At 45.2% G+C, this 15,541-nt stretch overlaps 1 protein-coding gene across 1 annotated transcript in view; it reads left to right on the top strand.

Moving 5' to 3' along the window:
- The first annotated feature begins 271 nt into the window (after positions 1 to 271).
- Positions 272 to 15,541, top strand: part of MAPK12 (mitogen-activated protein kinase 12) — an 81,428-nt gene continuing 66,158 nt past the window's right edge. Inside the window, exons 1-2 of the mRNA XM_045031093.1 lie at positions 272 to 619; positions 1,923 to 2,052. Of these exons, the coding sequence (XP_044887028.1) occupies positions 504 to 619; positions 1,923 to 2,052 (246 nt within the window). The 5' untranslated portion in view covers positions 272 to 503. The remainder of the gene's footprint in view (positions 620 to 1,922; positions 2,053 to 15,541) is intronic.

Raw genomic sequence — 15,541 nt, 5'->3', positions numbered from 1 at the left:
TTGCCTTCAAATACAGCAGATTTCACAGAAACAGGCTAGAAGTGGCTTTTTGGCAGGGGAGGGGTGTGTGGGTAGGGATATCTCACCACGTGATCTCAAACAAAAAGGCCAGTTTCTAGTTGGTTTGAGAACGCCGAGCAGCTCCTCCCTAGCCCCTGGGCCCAGCCTTGCCACCAGGCAGCAGCCACACACAGGAGAGTTATTTATCTGTCACAAAGCAGGCAGCCCCAGATGCGGGGGGGAGGGGAGGGAAGGGGGTTCATTCACTGTGGCTCCAGCAGGACCTCCTCCTCCTTTGAGAGGGCATGCTGCGGGGGGGAGGGGGGAGAAAGACACAGCCGGAGCCACATTCAATCTCCGCTAAGAGAGGGACCCACACACACACACACACACACCGGGAGCGCTTCCAAGCCCAGCCCCTCGCAGCAGCCCAGCCGCCGCAGCTCCCCTCTCTGCTCCTCAGGGCTCTTTGTTGGAAGGCGCCGACAGGGGGCTGAGTCACCATGTCCTCCGCCAAGAAAGGCTTTTACCGGCAGGAAATCACGAAAACCTTATGGGAGGTGCGGGAGCGCTACCGGGACCTGCAGCCGGTGGGCTCCGGAGCCTACGGCGCTGTCTGGTGAGTGGGGCCGGGGGCGGGTCTCCCCTCCCCTCGCCAAGACACCCCCTGGCCGGGCGGGGCGCCCCGGCTGGAATCGGGCTGCCCACTGCCTGCGCGCCCGGCCGCGGGAGCCGGGCTGGCGGCCCCCGTCACAGCCAGGGACTTTGCCCGCCCTGGCGCGGCAGGCGGGTCCCGGGGGAGGCGGCTCGGCTCGGCTCCCTGGCTCGCGGGGACACCCGCCGGTTCCGCAGCCACTTTCGCTTTAATTCCTTCCAACTTTTTGTTTTGGCTGCCCCGGCCCGCTCCGCTCCTGTGCGGGGGGAAGGTGCTGGCTCTTCCCAGCCCAGGTGCGGCCCGCCCCGTTTCCTGCTCTGCCCGGGACTCCCCGCCCATTTGCCCTGCTAGCCGGGGCGCTTGCTGCTACGAAGTTGCAAGAAAAGCCCAGAGCGGACAGTTCTACAGTAATCTGCCCCTAGGGGGAATCTCTTCCTCACGTGCCAGGGGCAGCGAGTTTATGCCCTGAAGTATGAGGGTTTATGTCCCTTCTGTTTTTCTTCTCCTGTCTAGGTAGGGTGACCAGACAGCAAATGTGAAAAATCAGGACGGGGATGGGGGGTAATAGGACCTTATATAAGAAAAAGACCCAAAAATCGGGACATCTGGTCACCCTATGTCTACGGTAACTTTGCATGTTCCCATACATAGAAATGCCCAAGCACTTTCCCACCCACCCTAAAGTCTTGTCCTCTGTGGTGTCCTGTGGCAGTGAGTTCCACAGTTACAGGGTCCTGTAAAACTGCATTTCCCTATTATCCTTTTGCATTTCTACTTCATAAAAATGTTCCACTGTTTATTGCAGTATGAGAGCTGATTGACCTCTGTGCCATCCATTACTTTATAGACCTCTGCTGTGGCTCATCTGACTTGGCTAAGGGCAATAGTCTATTTCGTAGCCAATTCTTAATTTCTCTTCTTTCTACCTTTACCAAAAATCCCTTCTTAGTCCGATAAAATATAGTGGAATTAAGACATCTCTCTTTTTCCTTCCTATTCCCATTTACAGTTTTCTAATACTAGCTTCTTTTCATCAAAGGGTCTGGGAGCATGCTAGATTCTCAATACCCTGGTGAGATACTTAGGGAGTTATTATCCCCACTTTACAGTAGGATAAACAAAGGCACAGAGAGGTTATGTGACTTTGCCTCAGTCACATGGCAGAGCACAGCCACACACTAGGAGTCCTCTGACCTATTGTTCAGTGCATCTTGGGTGGCAGGACTTGCAGCATCACTCCAATCATCACTTTCTTGTTCTGTTAAAGCTCAGCTATTGATGGAAGAAATGGCACCAAAGTGGCTATCAAGAAACTGTACCGCCCATTTCAGTCCGAACTCTTTGCCAAACGAGCCTACCGGGAACTGCGCCTCCTGAAACACATGAAGCATGAAAATGTGAGTTTAGTCATTAGCATATTCCCCTCAAGTCTGTAGCTTGCACAACAAAATGCGTACACACCATCATGTACACTGCCTGATCCACTGCCCCCCTGCCTCCACTATGCCCATAATCTGCCAAGGTAGATATGCCCTTGCATATCGTCAGTAATTTAGCTGTAACAGAGATTTTTAGCCATGTATTACCAAAAGTCCTGATAAAGAGCAAAGCCATCAGTGGGTCAGCATGCAAAATCTGATGATGGGAGTGTGTGTATGTGCCATCAGGGAGGAGGCATCAAAAAGTGACTATAGCTTCTTCTGTCTGCATGATCATACATTTGTAACACTTGTCTTTGTCTCCTTTGTGGCTACTCCGTTGTTTGTGGCTATCCTGAAGATTGTAAGCTATGAGGGATAGGATTTTTCTGTGTGTCTATGCAAAGCCTCGCACATTTGGGGCACTACTGTAATACAAACAAATCAATAAATATACAGATATAAACATTGTAACCTATGCTGTGAATATGCCTGTCTCCAGCGATGGAAGGCTTGTTGGAGTGGAGGGATATGTGAGTAGCTTTGAGGATTAACTCAGGGTGATTTGGAAGAGAGTAAAATGGTTTTGTGAGAAGCAGCAGTCAAGGCTGGCATTATTGGTGGACATACGGGATGGGGGAAAGCGATAAGAGATGAGTGAATAGGGAGAAGTAGAATTGTGAAGAGCCATGAAGATTAAGGTTACGTCTACACTAGAAACTTCAAAGTGTTGCCAAGGGAGCGCTTTGAAGTGTGAGTGTAGTTGCGCACGAGCTATCCCAGCGCTCCTGATAATTCACCTCCATGAAGAGAACAGCTCCCAGCGCTCGGAGCCTGTCCACACTAGCGCTTTAAAGTGCTCAAACTTGCTGTGCTCAGGGGAGTGATTTTTCACACCCCTGAGCCAGCAAGTTAGAGCAGTATAAAATGTAAGTGTAGACAAGCCTTTAGGGTAACATTTTCAAAAATGCCTAAAAAAACTTAAGAGCCTTAGTCCTACTGATTTTTCAGTGAGATTTAGGCTCCTAAATGCCTGAGGTCAGGTCTACACTCAAAAGTTAATTTGACCTAGCTACGTCGCTCAGGAGTGTGAAAAATCTACACGCCTGATTGATGTAGTTAAGCTGACCTAACCCCCGGTATAGACAGCCATAGGCACCGACTCCGTGGGTGCTCCGGGGCTGGAGCATCCACCGGCAGCTCCCCGACCTGCCCCCCAGGTCCCAGCTAACCTCCGCCTCCTCCCCTGAGTGCGCCGCAGAGTCCTGTCTCTTCCCCCGCCCCCCCCAGTGCTTGCGCCTCAAAACAGCTGTTTTGCGTGGCAAGCGCTGGGAGGGAAGGGGAAGGAGGCGGAACACGGCACACTCAGGGAAGAGGTGGGGCCTGGGCGGGGATTTGGGGAGAGATCCAATAGGGGCAGGGAGGAGGCGGAGTCATGGTGGGGCTGGGGCGCGAGCACCCACCGGTGCCAAGGAAAGTTGGTGCCTGTGTAGACAGCATTATGTCGACCTAGCTACTGGGAGAACCCTGCCCGTTGTATAGTATGTGTCTACACTGAAGCACTACAGTGGCGCAGCTGCCATGCGCACTGGCACCACTGTAGTGTTTCAAGTGTAAACAAGCCCTAAGTCACTTTTGAAAATGTCATTTAGGTGCTTCTTGAAAATTTTACCTAAAAGGAAAATCTTGAATTGGATATAGTCAGTGGAAGAGGGAAACCAGAGGGTGATTCAGAGAAAATGAGAAGGTAGGAGGTGATACCATCAATGTAGTGGAAGAGGAAAGTGATTGTAATAGCTGTGTTTGCTGTGGATTGGAGGAAGGTGATGTGTCAGGGAAGTGGAAGAGGATGAGGCTGCAGTAATCAAGACAGGAGGTGAGGGAGGAGTCAAAGATGACTCCCAGAGTACATGCCAGAGGGACAGGAAGGATAGTAATATTGTCAACAGTGGGAGAGAATAGTGAGCAGTGGAAAGGGGTTCAGATGAAATCTCAGATTCAGTTTTAACTATGTTAAATAAAGTTGATGGCTGGATTGCCAGGAAAAGATCTCACAGAAAGAGAGGCTAAATTGTGGGATTAGATGTAGGAAGGGAAGACAGGTCATTAGTGGAGAGGTTAATTTGTGAGTCACTGAGATACAGATACATCTTACAGATATCCCCTAAAGAGAGGGTGTATACAGTCAAGGACAGATCTCTGCAGGGCTCCTGCTGGGAGGGGAGGAACCACAAAAGAGATGTTGAAAGAGTGATTGGAGAGGTAATAGGAGAACCAGGAAAGGACAATGGCAAAGGTTCAAGGACAGCATGATCAATAGTACCTAAAGCGGCAGAAAGGTCAAGGAGAACAGGTGGAGGCCAGGACCTTAAATGTAGCCAGGAAGAAGTTGTAAAGACTTGGGTGAGAGAAAGGTTGATAGAGTGAAGGGGTTGAAGCCAGACTGGAAGGGGCCCAAGATGGAGGATCAATGTAATGGCTGCAAATGGCATGTTCCATGGGTTTAGAGGGGAAGGGAGGGAGGAGATGGAGACATATTAGAAAGAGAGGGAGAGTGGGGCAACTGGCAAAACATTTGAGGATGTGGGAGATCAGACCATGTTTTTAATCTGAGAGGAGCAGGTTGCTTGAAAAGAGCAAGAGCTTGTGCAGGAGGGAGAGTGGGGGCAAGGGAGGCTAATGGCTTGGAATAGCCAGTCCTTGTCATTGAAAATGATGGCATTGACACTTAGAACACAGCACCAACACTGTCTGAGATCAGCTTTAAAACTAATCTGTGAAACACCTGGGTTCCCTGTCTAGATGAAACAGACTGTACTTTAGACTTACAGACCCACTAGTGTCTGTCCCTCAGGCATTTTAGCCTTAAGCCTCCTTTTATAATTTATGGTCAATTCATTTCACTCACTGCACCCCTAAAGTAATTGTGTTCTGCCATTAGCAGCTAGCATTTTATATGTTCAAAGTGCTGTTCAGTTAATGTTTGTGCATCACGTAGGCCTTTTCACTACATTTGGAACATTCACAAAGCATTCTGACTGAACACTTAGGAGATGATGGACTCATGCACTTACCAAGTGTCCATCATAGCTGGGTGATTTTTTTCCCTCAGTTTCTCAGAGTAATCTGTCCTTCACTTGGCTAGTGTCCTTCAGCTGCTGTCTTTGTGCTGTATATGCCCTTTGGGATAATAATCTTGAACTCGTCCATGTGCTCACTTGATAATTAAAGACTCTAGAAGAGAGCAGGCTCTGGGGATGTGATCTCAATCCATAAAAGGCTTAAGAATCACTATATATGAGGGAAATGAGTAATTTAAGGTCTCAGAAGGGAAATCAAGGAGTGATAACTTGGAGCTATTGGAGGAAAAGTTTAGGCTAGATATTAAGGAAGAGTTCATCACAAGGCTCCTAGAACAAAGCCTGAGTAAGTGGTATCTGTGCTGGGAATTAGTGAGGATTGAGGTGGGTAGAAATCAACCACTCTGCCCAGCCAGGGGTAGCTGGACCTGCAACACAGCCCCTCTGAGGTTTCCCAGCCACTGAATATAGACATGTATGGATCCAGAGGCCCCCTACTCCAAGCCACCCCAGTGGTTCCTCTGCAGAAACATGCACTGGACCCACCACCACTGTGCCCCAACAACTCCCTCTTCTTTGGACAACCCTGCCACAGGGCTGAAGTGACAATGAGTATCTTGAGGGTCCTTCCTGCATTTGAATGAACTTCTGGTAACACAGTTAGTCAGTGGAATAGGTATAAAGTAAGGGGGCTCAGAGTACCGTAGCTACAGTTATTTAAGAACAAGTTCCAAAAGACATTAATGGGAAAGATATAGTGGGTAGTCCTTTCCCATTAATGTCTTTTGGGAAAGGACTACTGGTTCTACTATAAATACAATTGTTATAAAACATGAATAGAATTGCAGTGCTGGTTTCCAAAATAAGATGAAGTTGGAACAGGACAGAGGTGAATATTACTAATATTTGTCTTATCTATCTTAGGTTTTAATAGCACCTAGCTAATGACATCTAGAGTAGGCAGTATATAATAGGTAATAATCTATCAGCACTGCATGCCAACATTAACAGTGCTGCTGCTGCATTTTATGCTTGGGACACTGCTGCAATATTGGATTAATCTGCTAGTACGCAGTCTTCTTCAATTTGCTTTTTTCACTCTCAAGATGTAAATGATTTATAGATTGTGGAATGCCATCAGAGTTAAAATTATATCCAATTTTCTATTATGTATAATGTTTTGCTTAGAAAGTATCTTCTGCAGTAGTTAAGCATTTAATATGGAATTCTTATGAAAAGTATTTGTCTATTATTGACAATAGAACTATTGCAATGATTTTTTTCATTTGTGAAGCCATGTGATCGAATATGTCAAGTAGCTAGTAAAATGAAAGATCATACATTATGTTGAATATATATGGCTGTATTCAGCTGTAATCATTTCACTTGTTGGCATATTCAGAATGATAGAAGAATATGTCTTGGTATGATGTATTATGTCAAAAATCCTTGCAATAATTCTTTGAACTTTCATCATGGTATGCTTACTTTATCCACTACTGTGCCACAACAGTGCATCAGCACATTTGGAAGTAACTACTATCAATATTCTAGAATGCCTTACTCACATGAGTAATCCTTATTGGAGCATTCCTATTGACTTCAGTGGGACTGCTCACATGAGTAAGGGTTGTAGGATCAGTCACCTAGGGAACAATCCTTCAAATAAGTGAGTTGTCTTACTGAATTTAACTGGAATGTCATCACAGGTGGAGCTACTCATATCAGTAGATGTTTAAGCATTTTCAAGACACAGCCCCAGATCATAAATCTCTGGATGCCGGGATACTGTCTTCTTTTATGTACTCCAGATCTTTGTGCATGTTAGTGGCTTTGAAACAACAGTACACTATTAAATGTACTATAGAAGAGAGGTTCTCAAACTGTGGTCTGCGAGCTCCATTCAGGTGGTCAGCGGATAGTTCCCTCTAGGGTGCACGCCTGGGCGGCCGCACACAAGAGAATTAAGGGCCACCCTCCTAATTAGTGGAGCCGTGCAGGCGTGGCTCCACAAATTAGGTTCTTGGACCGTGGAGAAGACACACATGTAAGGTGAGGTGGTAACCTTGGAGGGAAGTGGGGGTTGGTAGGAGGGGACAGTGGGGTGAGAAGCGGGGGCGGGGGGAAATTTGGGATGTACAGAGCTGCAGTAGCCAGAGAAAGAGGCAACTTTCCCCAGTTGCCGGGGAGAGACGGCCCTCCTTCCCAGCCCCAGCTCGGGGGCTGCTGCCACAGGGGAGAGAGGGCACATCCATTGCATTAGAAAGGTAAGACTACTAATATGAAAATATGAATTGTGTGCTTTTATTTGTAGAACAAAAAAACATTAATTATTTTTAAGGTTTTTTTATATAGTGCTTTTATCCAAAGTGCTTTACAATAGTTAGCTAACGGTACAAACAACATTTGAAAAGATCATTAAGTGGTCTGCCGAGACTCTCAGCAATTTTCAAGTGGTCCGCGAAAAAAAAAGTTTGAGAACCACTGCTGTAGAAGATTTTATGAAGGCAACAAAGTCTTGGTAATGTGAGACTTCACTTCAGCCCCCTGCTGCTGAATCCATGTTGAGAAGTGATGTGAGACCACAGAGGTTTTGTGTGTGAGGGTTGTTGTGCTTGTGGAGCAGAGAAGTGAGAACTTGGGAGATTCTGTTCCATTTGTATCCAAATTACAAAATGAACCACTTAAGCTAGTAGCAGTAGTGTCCATCTTTTTTTTAGTCTTTAGAGTTTACCTTTAATTTGAAAAGTTCTGGGTATAAGCTGATGGAGGATATCGTGGAGGTCAAGGCATCAACCCATACAGAAAAACAGGCTGTTTATCAATGGGAGGATTTTTTAGCGGGTTTTTTTTCTTTTGAACTTGACGTTAAATCTATAATTGTTACCTTTACAACTCTCTACATTATAGGTTTAAATCTGAACGGAAAAGAAAAAGTTGTTTGTGATACCCAGAAGGATACAAATATTTTAATGTTCCAACTTCGGACCTGATCCTGCAAACACATGTGTTCGCTTACCTCTCCACCCATGAATCATCCCACTGAGATCAATGGAGCATAAAGTTAAATATGTGCAGGTACTTGCAAGATCAGGTTCTTTGTTACTTCCATTTGACAAATGATTTTGGTTTTTGTTTTGCACACTGAATGGAGCTGGCATTAACATGCCTGTTTTCATTCAACAACAATTTGTATAGCAACCAATATTAAATCCATCTTGGTGTCCTTCTGGGGATATTTGTTAGTTAATGGCTGTTGCAAAGCCACCAGTGGGAGTACAGAATATTGAGGGGGGATTTTATGATGCCCAAAACAGTGTCTGTTGTTAAAATAATTTATTTTAATTTCTCAGCAGTGGAGTGAAATGTTTTAAAATATCCTATTGATAAAACCTAGAGGACATCCTTGACCCAACCCTTCCAAATATAAATTCAGAACATATATTTGGTCTGAATCCCTTGATAAGTGACCTATAATATTTAAAAGTTTTGAATTGGTTCATGTGCTACAGATGTTTTCTCTTCCTTGGAACACTGCATTTAGAGATTCAGATTCAGATTCAATATTATTTATTTAGAAGAAACTGTATACTGTTCTCCTATTCATTGTTTGATTTACTGATCATTCTCTAGTGTATTCCCATGTCCAAAAAGCAATGTATGTTTTATAATATAAGAAATATGTTACTTTTTCCTGACTTTTGGAGAGAATTCAGGTGTGTATTAGATACCAAATCAGCTCACAATCGCCATATATTTTTCTGAGTAAGCTACAGCCCTCCAGTTTTTAGATAGATATATTAAACAAACTGAACTCTGTGTTTTGCAAAATGCTCATATTGTAGGGCTATTTGTTTAGACTTAGGCGCACTGTATATCAGGAAACTCTAAATTTATGAACAATTTAAAATGCATTTTACCAAATAATTCATCCTGAGGCAGTGTCAAAGCTAAAATAGCCCCCATCCCACCTAAACTGATGTTCCCTTGTCCACCCATTCATCTACCTACAAAATGCCTGAGTAGCAACTAGGCTTTCCAACATCTCCTGAATGCAAATAATTTCAGGTTATGTCAGATCAAGGGAGTAAAGTGCCCTTTGCTGAGAAACTCCCTGTCCCCAGCTGAACAAATCTTGGGACTGCCAGCTCAAACATCTTGGTTGATCTCAACTGCCAGTTAAAACATGGGAAGAGTGGCAGTTTCTAAGATACATAAAACCCAAAGCAGGAAGGAAGTTTTAGATCCAAACATGCATCTTGGATTGCAACAGGAAGTGTAATGAAAGTCTGCAGTTTTTGGAGCATAGCAGTATTCCTTGCAGGGAGTCTATGTAATTGGGCAGCCACTTTTGGCACCAGCTAAAATTTCACCTACGTCAGGTGTAGACTCCAGTAGAGTGCAATGCAGTAATGTAGGATGGAAGTGAGAAAGACATATGAGTGTGAGAGATCACATTCAAAAGACACATTCATAACTTTTTTGCCAAGAACAGATGGAAAAAGCATTCTTGGCCATCTCTGCTGTCTGTGTATTCAGAATAGCCCAGGATCGAACAGAATCCCCAAGTCATGAACTTCAGTAACAAAAGGCTGGAAAATCTTCAGTGCAGTGACATATCACTTCTGTCACTTCCTTTGTTGGTTTTTGACAACCTACCAATTTTCCTTTCTGGACCAAGCTTCAGCTAACGCTGTCATCCAAGCCCCAAGCTTGGCTAGACACTAGGAAAGCAAATCAATTGCACAAACTTGAACCAATCAAACAGATGTAGAGTTGAGGGTCATCAGCATACTGATGTCACTGCAACCCACACCTTCTTTCTATCTGCCCTACTGGCCCTATGTACACACTGAACAGGATGAGTGACAGAATAGAACCCTGCAGTACAACACAGAAAAGAGCCCTCAGGGCAGATAAGAAAGCAAATATTACTATGAGACCTCTCAGAGAAAAGACTGGAGCTACTCAGCCTGACTTGAGAGTCTGTAGGCATGTTGACATCACCCCTTGGTCATGTTGCTGGAGTGTTACTTCCTCACCACACAAGTCAGCATCCAGTATTCACATGAGTCCTGATGTGCTTTTATTTTACAAAGAGCATCATCTCCTTCCCGTCTCAGGACAGTAGTGAATCTATGACTGGGTAGGGACGTTTTCTCCTGATTGTTCTGCTACTTTTTCTTCTTGGTTATTGTGGCAGGGTGCTGCTAGAGAGACCTTAATCAGTTCCTGCTACTCCAGCCCCAATAAGGGGGATTGGATTGGGGCTGGGTAGATAGCCTGATGCTTGCCTGGTAACTGGCCACACCTGCCCGCTATAAGCTATAAGGAGCTATAAGGCTGGGAGGAAGTGAGGGCAGGAGGGGAAGGTCAGGCTCAGAGGGAGGTGGGAGTTGCCTAGTCTGTTGTTAGCCAGGCCTGTGGTAGGCCAAGCTGTTGTAAAAAGCCTGTATATAGTTGGAAACTGGTGGTGGGGACTTGTACATAAATAAAGGGCAACAGCCTGAAGTGTCCCTGAGTCTCTGAGAAGAGGGGGAGAAGGACTGAACCGGAGGGGCGTTAGTTATTCATTTTTTTTATTAAATGGGGGGGATAGAATTATATGGGGACTCTTAGAAGCGCAGAGTGCTCAGCCTGTCAGGATTATGTGGAGGAGAGAGAAGAGAGTTCTCTATCCATCAGCAGTGATCCTTTTCTTTGGTGGAGTGGAATGGACAGCCACTGAAGAGAGACCCATTCAGGAAGAAAGGTGGCTGCAGGACAGGCCTGGTGGCAAGGTAGTTTAAAGAGGAAAAAGGGTGAGGGTGTCCTTAGAATGCTATATGAATGCAGAGAGCCTGTGATGTGAGGGATAAATGATGTGATGTGAGATATAAATATGCACAAAATGAAGCTAACCCTGCAGAAAATAAACTGTGTGATCTGCAAGAGATACCCACAGCAGGGGTAACTCCTATAGTATAAGAATGTCCTTACATTTGCAGTATGAGTGCCAAAGTCACTCAGCTTCACTGTTTTTCCCATGCATAACACCTACAATATGAGGCACTTACAACATGAAATGTGCCCTACATTATGTATTAACGTATGCAAAATCAGAGACTGCAGGTGACACGCTGCATCTAACTTCAGAAAACTTTTCTTTATATACACCAGTGGTTCTCAAACTTTTGTACTGGTAACCTCTTTCACATAGCAAGCCTCTGAGTGCAAACCCCCCCCCATATAAATTAAAAATACTTTTTAATATATTTAACACCATTATAAATGCTGGAAGCAAAGCAGGGTTTGGGGTGGAGGCTGACAGCTCACAACCCCCATGTAATAACCTTGTGACCCCGTGAGGGGTCCCAACCACCAGTTTGAGATCCCCTGATATACCCCTTGTGGAATCATTCCTCACCTCAAGCCTGGTCTACACTACGCGTTTAAACCGGTTTTAGGAGCGTAAAACCGATTTAACGCCACACCCGTCCACACTAAGAGGCCCTTTATATCGGTATAAAGGACTCTTTAAACCGGTTTCTGTACTCCTCCCTAACGAGAGGAGTAGGGCTAATATCGGTATTACCATATCGGATTGGGGTTAGTGTGGCCGCAGATCGACGGTATTGGCCTCCGGGTGGTATCCCACAGTGCACCACTGACCGCTCTGGACAGCAATCTGAACTCGGATGCAGTGGCCAGGTAGACAGGAAAAGCCCTGCGAACTTTTGAATATTTCCTGTTTGCCCAGCGTGGAGCTCTGATCAGCACGGGTGGTGATGCAGTTAAAAATCAAAATAAAGAAAGAGCTCCCGCATGGACGATGCGGACGTGATCGCTGTAAGGGCAGGCAAATCTGTTCTATCAGCGCTCCGTTACAGAAGACGAAATTCAAAATCATTTTTTAAATATCTCCAGACAGATGCCATAGCAGGGACTCAGCGCACTGCTGCGTGACAAGCGTAACGGAAAGCCAAAGAATCAAATGGACGCTCATGGACTGGAGGACTCAAGCTATCCCACAGTTCCTGCAGTCTCTGAAAAACATTTGCATTCTTGGCTGAGCTCCAAATGCTTCTAGGGTCAAACACAGTGTCCGCGGTGGGTCAGGGCATAGCTCGGCAATTTACGCACCCCCCCACCCACCCCCAGAAGTGAAAGGGAAAACAATCCTCTCTTGACTCTTTTACATGTCACCCTATCTTTACTGAATGCTGCAGATAGACGCGATGGTGCAGCACTCAACACCAACATCCTTGCTCCCCCCACGCTATGGCTGGCTGATTGTACAATACGACTGGTATCCGTCCTCGTCATCAGCCTATTGGCACGTGGGGCAGTGCAAAAGGACTGGTAACCATGCTGACTAGCATCTGTTAGGTTGATCAAGGGCGCCTGGTCCTAATTTTTCCTGGTAGATGGTACAGTATGGCTGATAACCATCGTCGTTATAGCAACAGGGGGCTGAGCTCCATCAGCCCCCACCCTTCATGTGTAAAGAAAAGATTCAAGTGCCCCTGAACTAGCAGAGGGATGCTGGGCTCCTCTCCTACACACTCCTTACTGTCCTGTCTGGACTATCATAGCAGCTGGAGGCTGCCTTCTACTCATTTCTCACTAACAAGTCACTGTGTCATCACACAAGTGGGGGGACAATGCTATGGTAGCCCAGGAAGGCTGGGGGAAGAACAGAATCAACAGGTGGGGTTGTTGCAGGAGCACCCCCTGTGAATAGAATACAGCTCATAATTTCTGCAGGATCTGACACAGAGCAGCTGTGCTCTCTGGTTCTCTGATACAGTGGTTCTCTAGTACACTTGCCCATATTCTAGGCAGGACTGATTCTATTTTTAGATACCAAAAAGGAGGGATTGACTCAGGGAGTCATTCCCAATTTTGGCTTTTGCGCCCCTGGCTAAGAGCAGCCAGGGGCACTTATGACAGCAGCAAAAGGACTGGTAGCCACGATCATCTTATTACCAATTTATGGTATGGTAGATGGTACAATATGGCTGATAACCATCTCTGCTATCATGCAAAAGCAAAAGCATGCTGCTGTGTAGCGCTGCTGAATCGCCTCTGTGAGCGGCATCTAGTACACATACGGTGACAGTCACAAAAGGCGAAACAGGCTCCATGATTGCCATGCTATGGCATCTTCCAGGGCAATCCAGGGAAAAAAGGCATGAAATGCTTGTCTGCCGTTGCTTTCCCAGCGGAAGGAGTGACTGACGACATTTACCCAGAACCACCCGCGACAATGATTTTTGCCGCATCAGGCACTGGGATCTCAACCCGGAAATTCAAAGGGGCGGGGGAGGCTGCAGGAACTATGGGATAGCTACGGAGTAGCTACCCACAGTGCAATGCTCCAGAAATCGACGCTAGCCTCGGACTGTGGACGCACACCACCGATTTAATGTGTTTAGTGTGGCCGCGCACACTCGATTTTATACAATCTGTTTTGTTAAACCGGTTTATGTAAATTTGGAATAATCCCGTAGTGTAGACGTACCCAGACTGCTTCAGTAAATGAAACCATATTGAAACATAGCATATATATTTCAGTTCTAAAGTACGTCAGTATAATTCAAACAGAATCAGTGCTTGTAGTAACACATTTATTAGTCTAGAGGTATTTGTATACAGCCAACGTTAAAGCGCTGCTGCTTTAATAAAGAATAAATAGTGGGGAATAAAGAAAAGCGGGGTTGCTCTTACAGTTAAAATCTAGTATACAGAAGACAATCAGCATTTTGCAGAAAAGCATAATTTGATATTCAAAAAAGGGATTATATATCTGCTCAAAGAAGCCATTGAAGTCTTTCTCCAGTTATGTCATTATATCTATTCAGATACTTTAAAAAAATTAATTTACATCCTTGAGTCCTGCAGTCTGATCTGGGTGGATTCTTGTTTGTGTGGAGTCCTGTTAGAGTCACTGGGGCTCTGCAGGGGTGCAAGGGTCCACCCACGCAGATCATACTGCAACATCGGGCCATACTGATAACATGGTTGGCAAACAATGAAGTTTGATGAACAAATCTGGCTTGAAATTTATCCAGACCATCTTCAAATATATATATGTAAAACACAAAGTTCACTAGAAACAGAAGTATGGACAATCTTGGAAATAAAAACTCCCTATCAGACAAAAATAACAAAGAGGATATGACAAAACCTACATCAGAAATCCTATAGTAATTCTACAGTGCTGAAATTATGGTGGTATAACTTTTTTTCATTTGATTATAATTTTATTAGTTCATATTAAATAAAATATAACAAACAGTGTTCATTGTTCATCAAGCCATAATGCAAGGCAGAGTCAGTATATCAGTCACGCAAACATTTTGAATAACAGGAATCTTTTATACCAATAAAGGGTGGTATCCGTATTGGGACACATCCCTGGCTATGAGACAGATGTCCTGCTTCATTCATAACCCACCATTCCTAGTAGCTAGGATGTGTCCAGTTACGAATAAAGACATGCTTCAGAAAGTATTGATAGGATCAATAGAGCAACAGCTGTTTTGTAAAATATCTGTTCCTTTATCTCTGTTCCTATTGTCATACAATTCTAGTCTTCGAAGTGCAAGTGTTCCATGTAGAGGAACAATGTCTCATGGAATTTATTATGCTGCTCCCATACTGTCTATGTCCTATTCACTCATTTTAAATAGTTGACACTCATTTCCAATGATCTGTGTTTGCTTTTAAATTTGATTTCCACAAATTCAGTATTTTGTTTCTTAACAGCTGACGAAAAAGCATTCATTCTAGCCAGCACTTGGGAAAACATCCCCAGCGCACACTGGCCTGAGGAAGGCTACTAGCCAGTCCCAGTGGCCACTCCCAGTCAGTTGCACCCTCTGCAGTTGTGAATGGTCTTCAATTGTAACACACTGTCAGCTTTATATTGAATATTTTTTTAGCTGCCCAGTAGGAGAGTGCAAGAAAGGAAGAGGAGGAGAGTTTGGAGAGGCAGCCAAGATAGAGCTGCTCCCCAGCCTGCTTTGTGAAGTCATAGAGCAACAGCACTCCAAGGCCTGGTCTACACTACGCATTTAAACCGGTTTTAGGAGCATAAAACCGATTTAACGCTGCATCCGTCCACACCAAGAGGCCCTTTATATCGATATAAAGGGCTCTTTAAACCGGTTTCTGTACTCCTCCCTAACGAGAGGAGTAGCGCTAGTATCGGAATTGCCATATCAGATTAGGGTTAGTGTGGCCGCAAATCGACGGTATTGGCCTCCGGGAGCTATCCCACAGTGCACCACTGACCGCTCTGGACCGCAATCTGAACTCGGATGCAGTGGTCAGGTAGACAGGAAAAGCCCCACGAACTTTTGAATATTTCCTGTTTGCCCAGCGTGGAGCTCCGATCAGCACGG

The sequence above is a fragment of the Mauremys mutica genome, chromosome 1 (assembly GCF_020497125.1).
Source record: "Mauremys mutica isolate MM-2020 ecotype Southern chromosome 1, ASM2049712v1, whole genome shotgun sequence".
Classification (NCBI taxonomy): domain Eukaryota; kingdom Metazoa; phylum Chordata; order Testudines; family Geoemydidae; genus Mauremys; species Mauremys mutica.
This window is presented reverse-complemented; position numbering and strand designations above follow the sequence as displayed.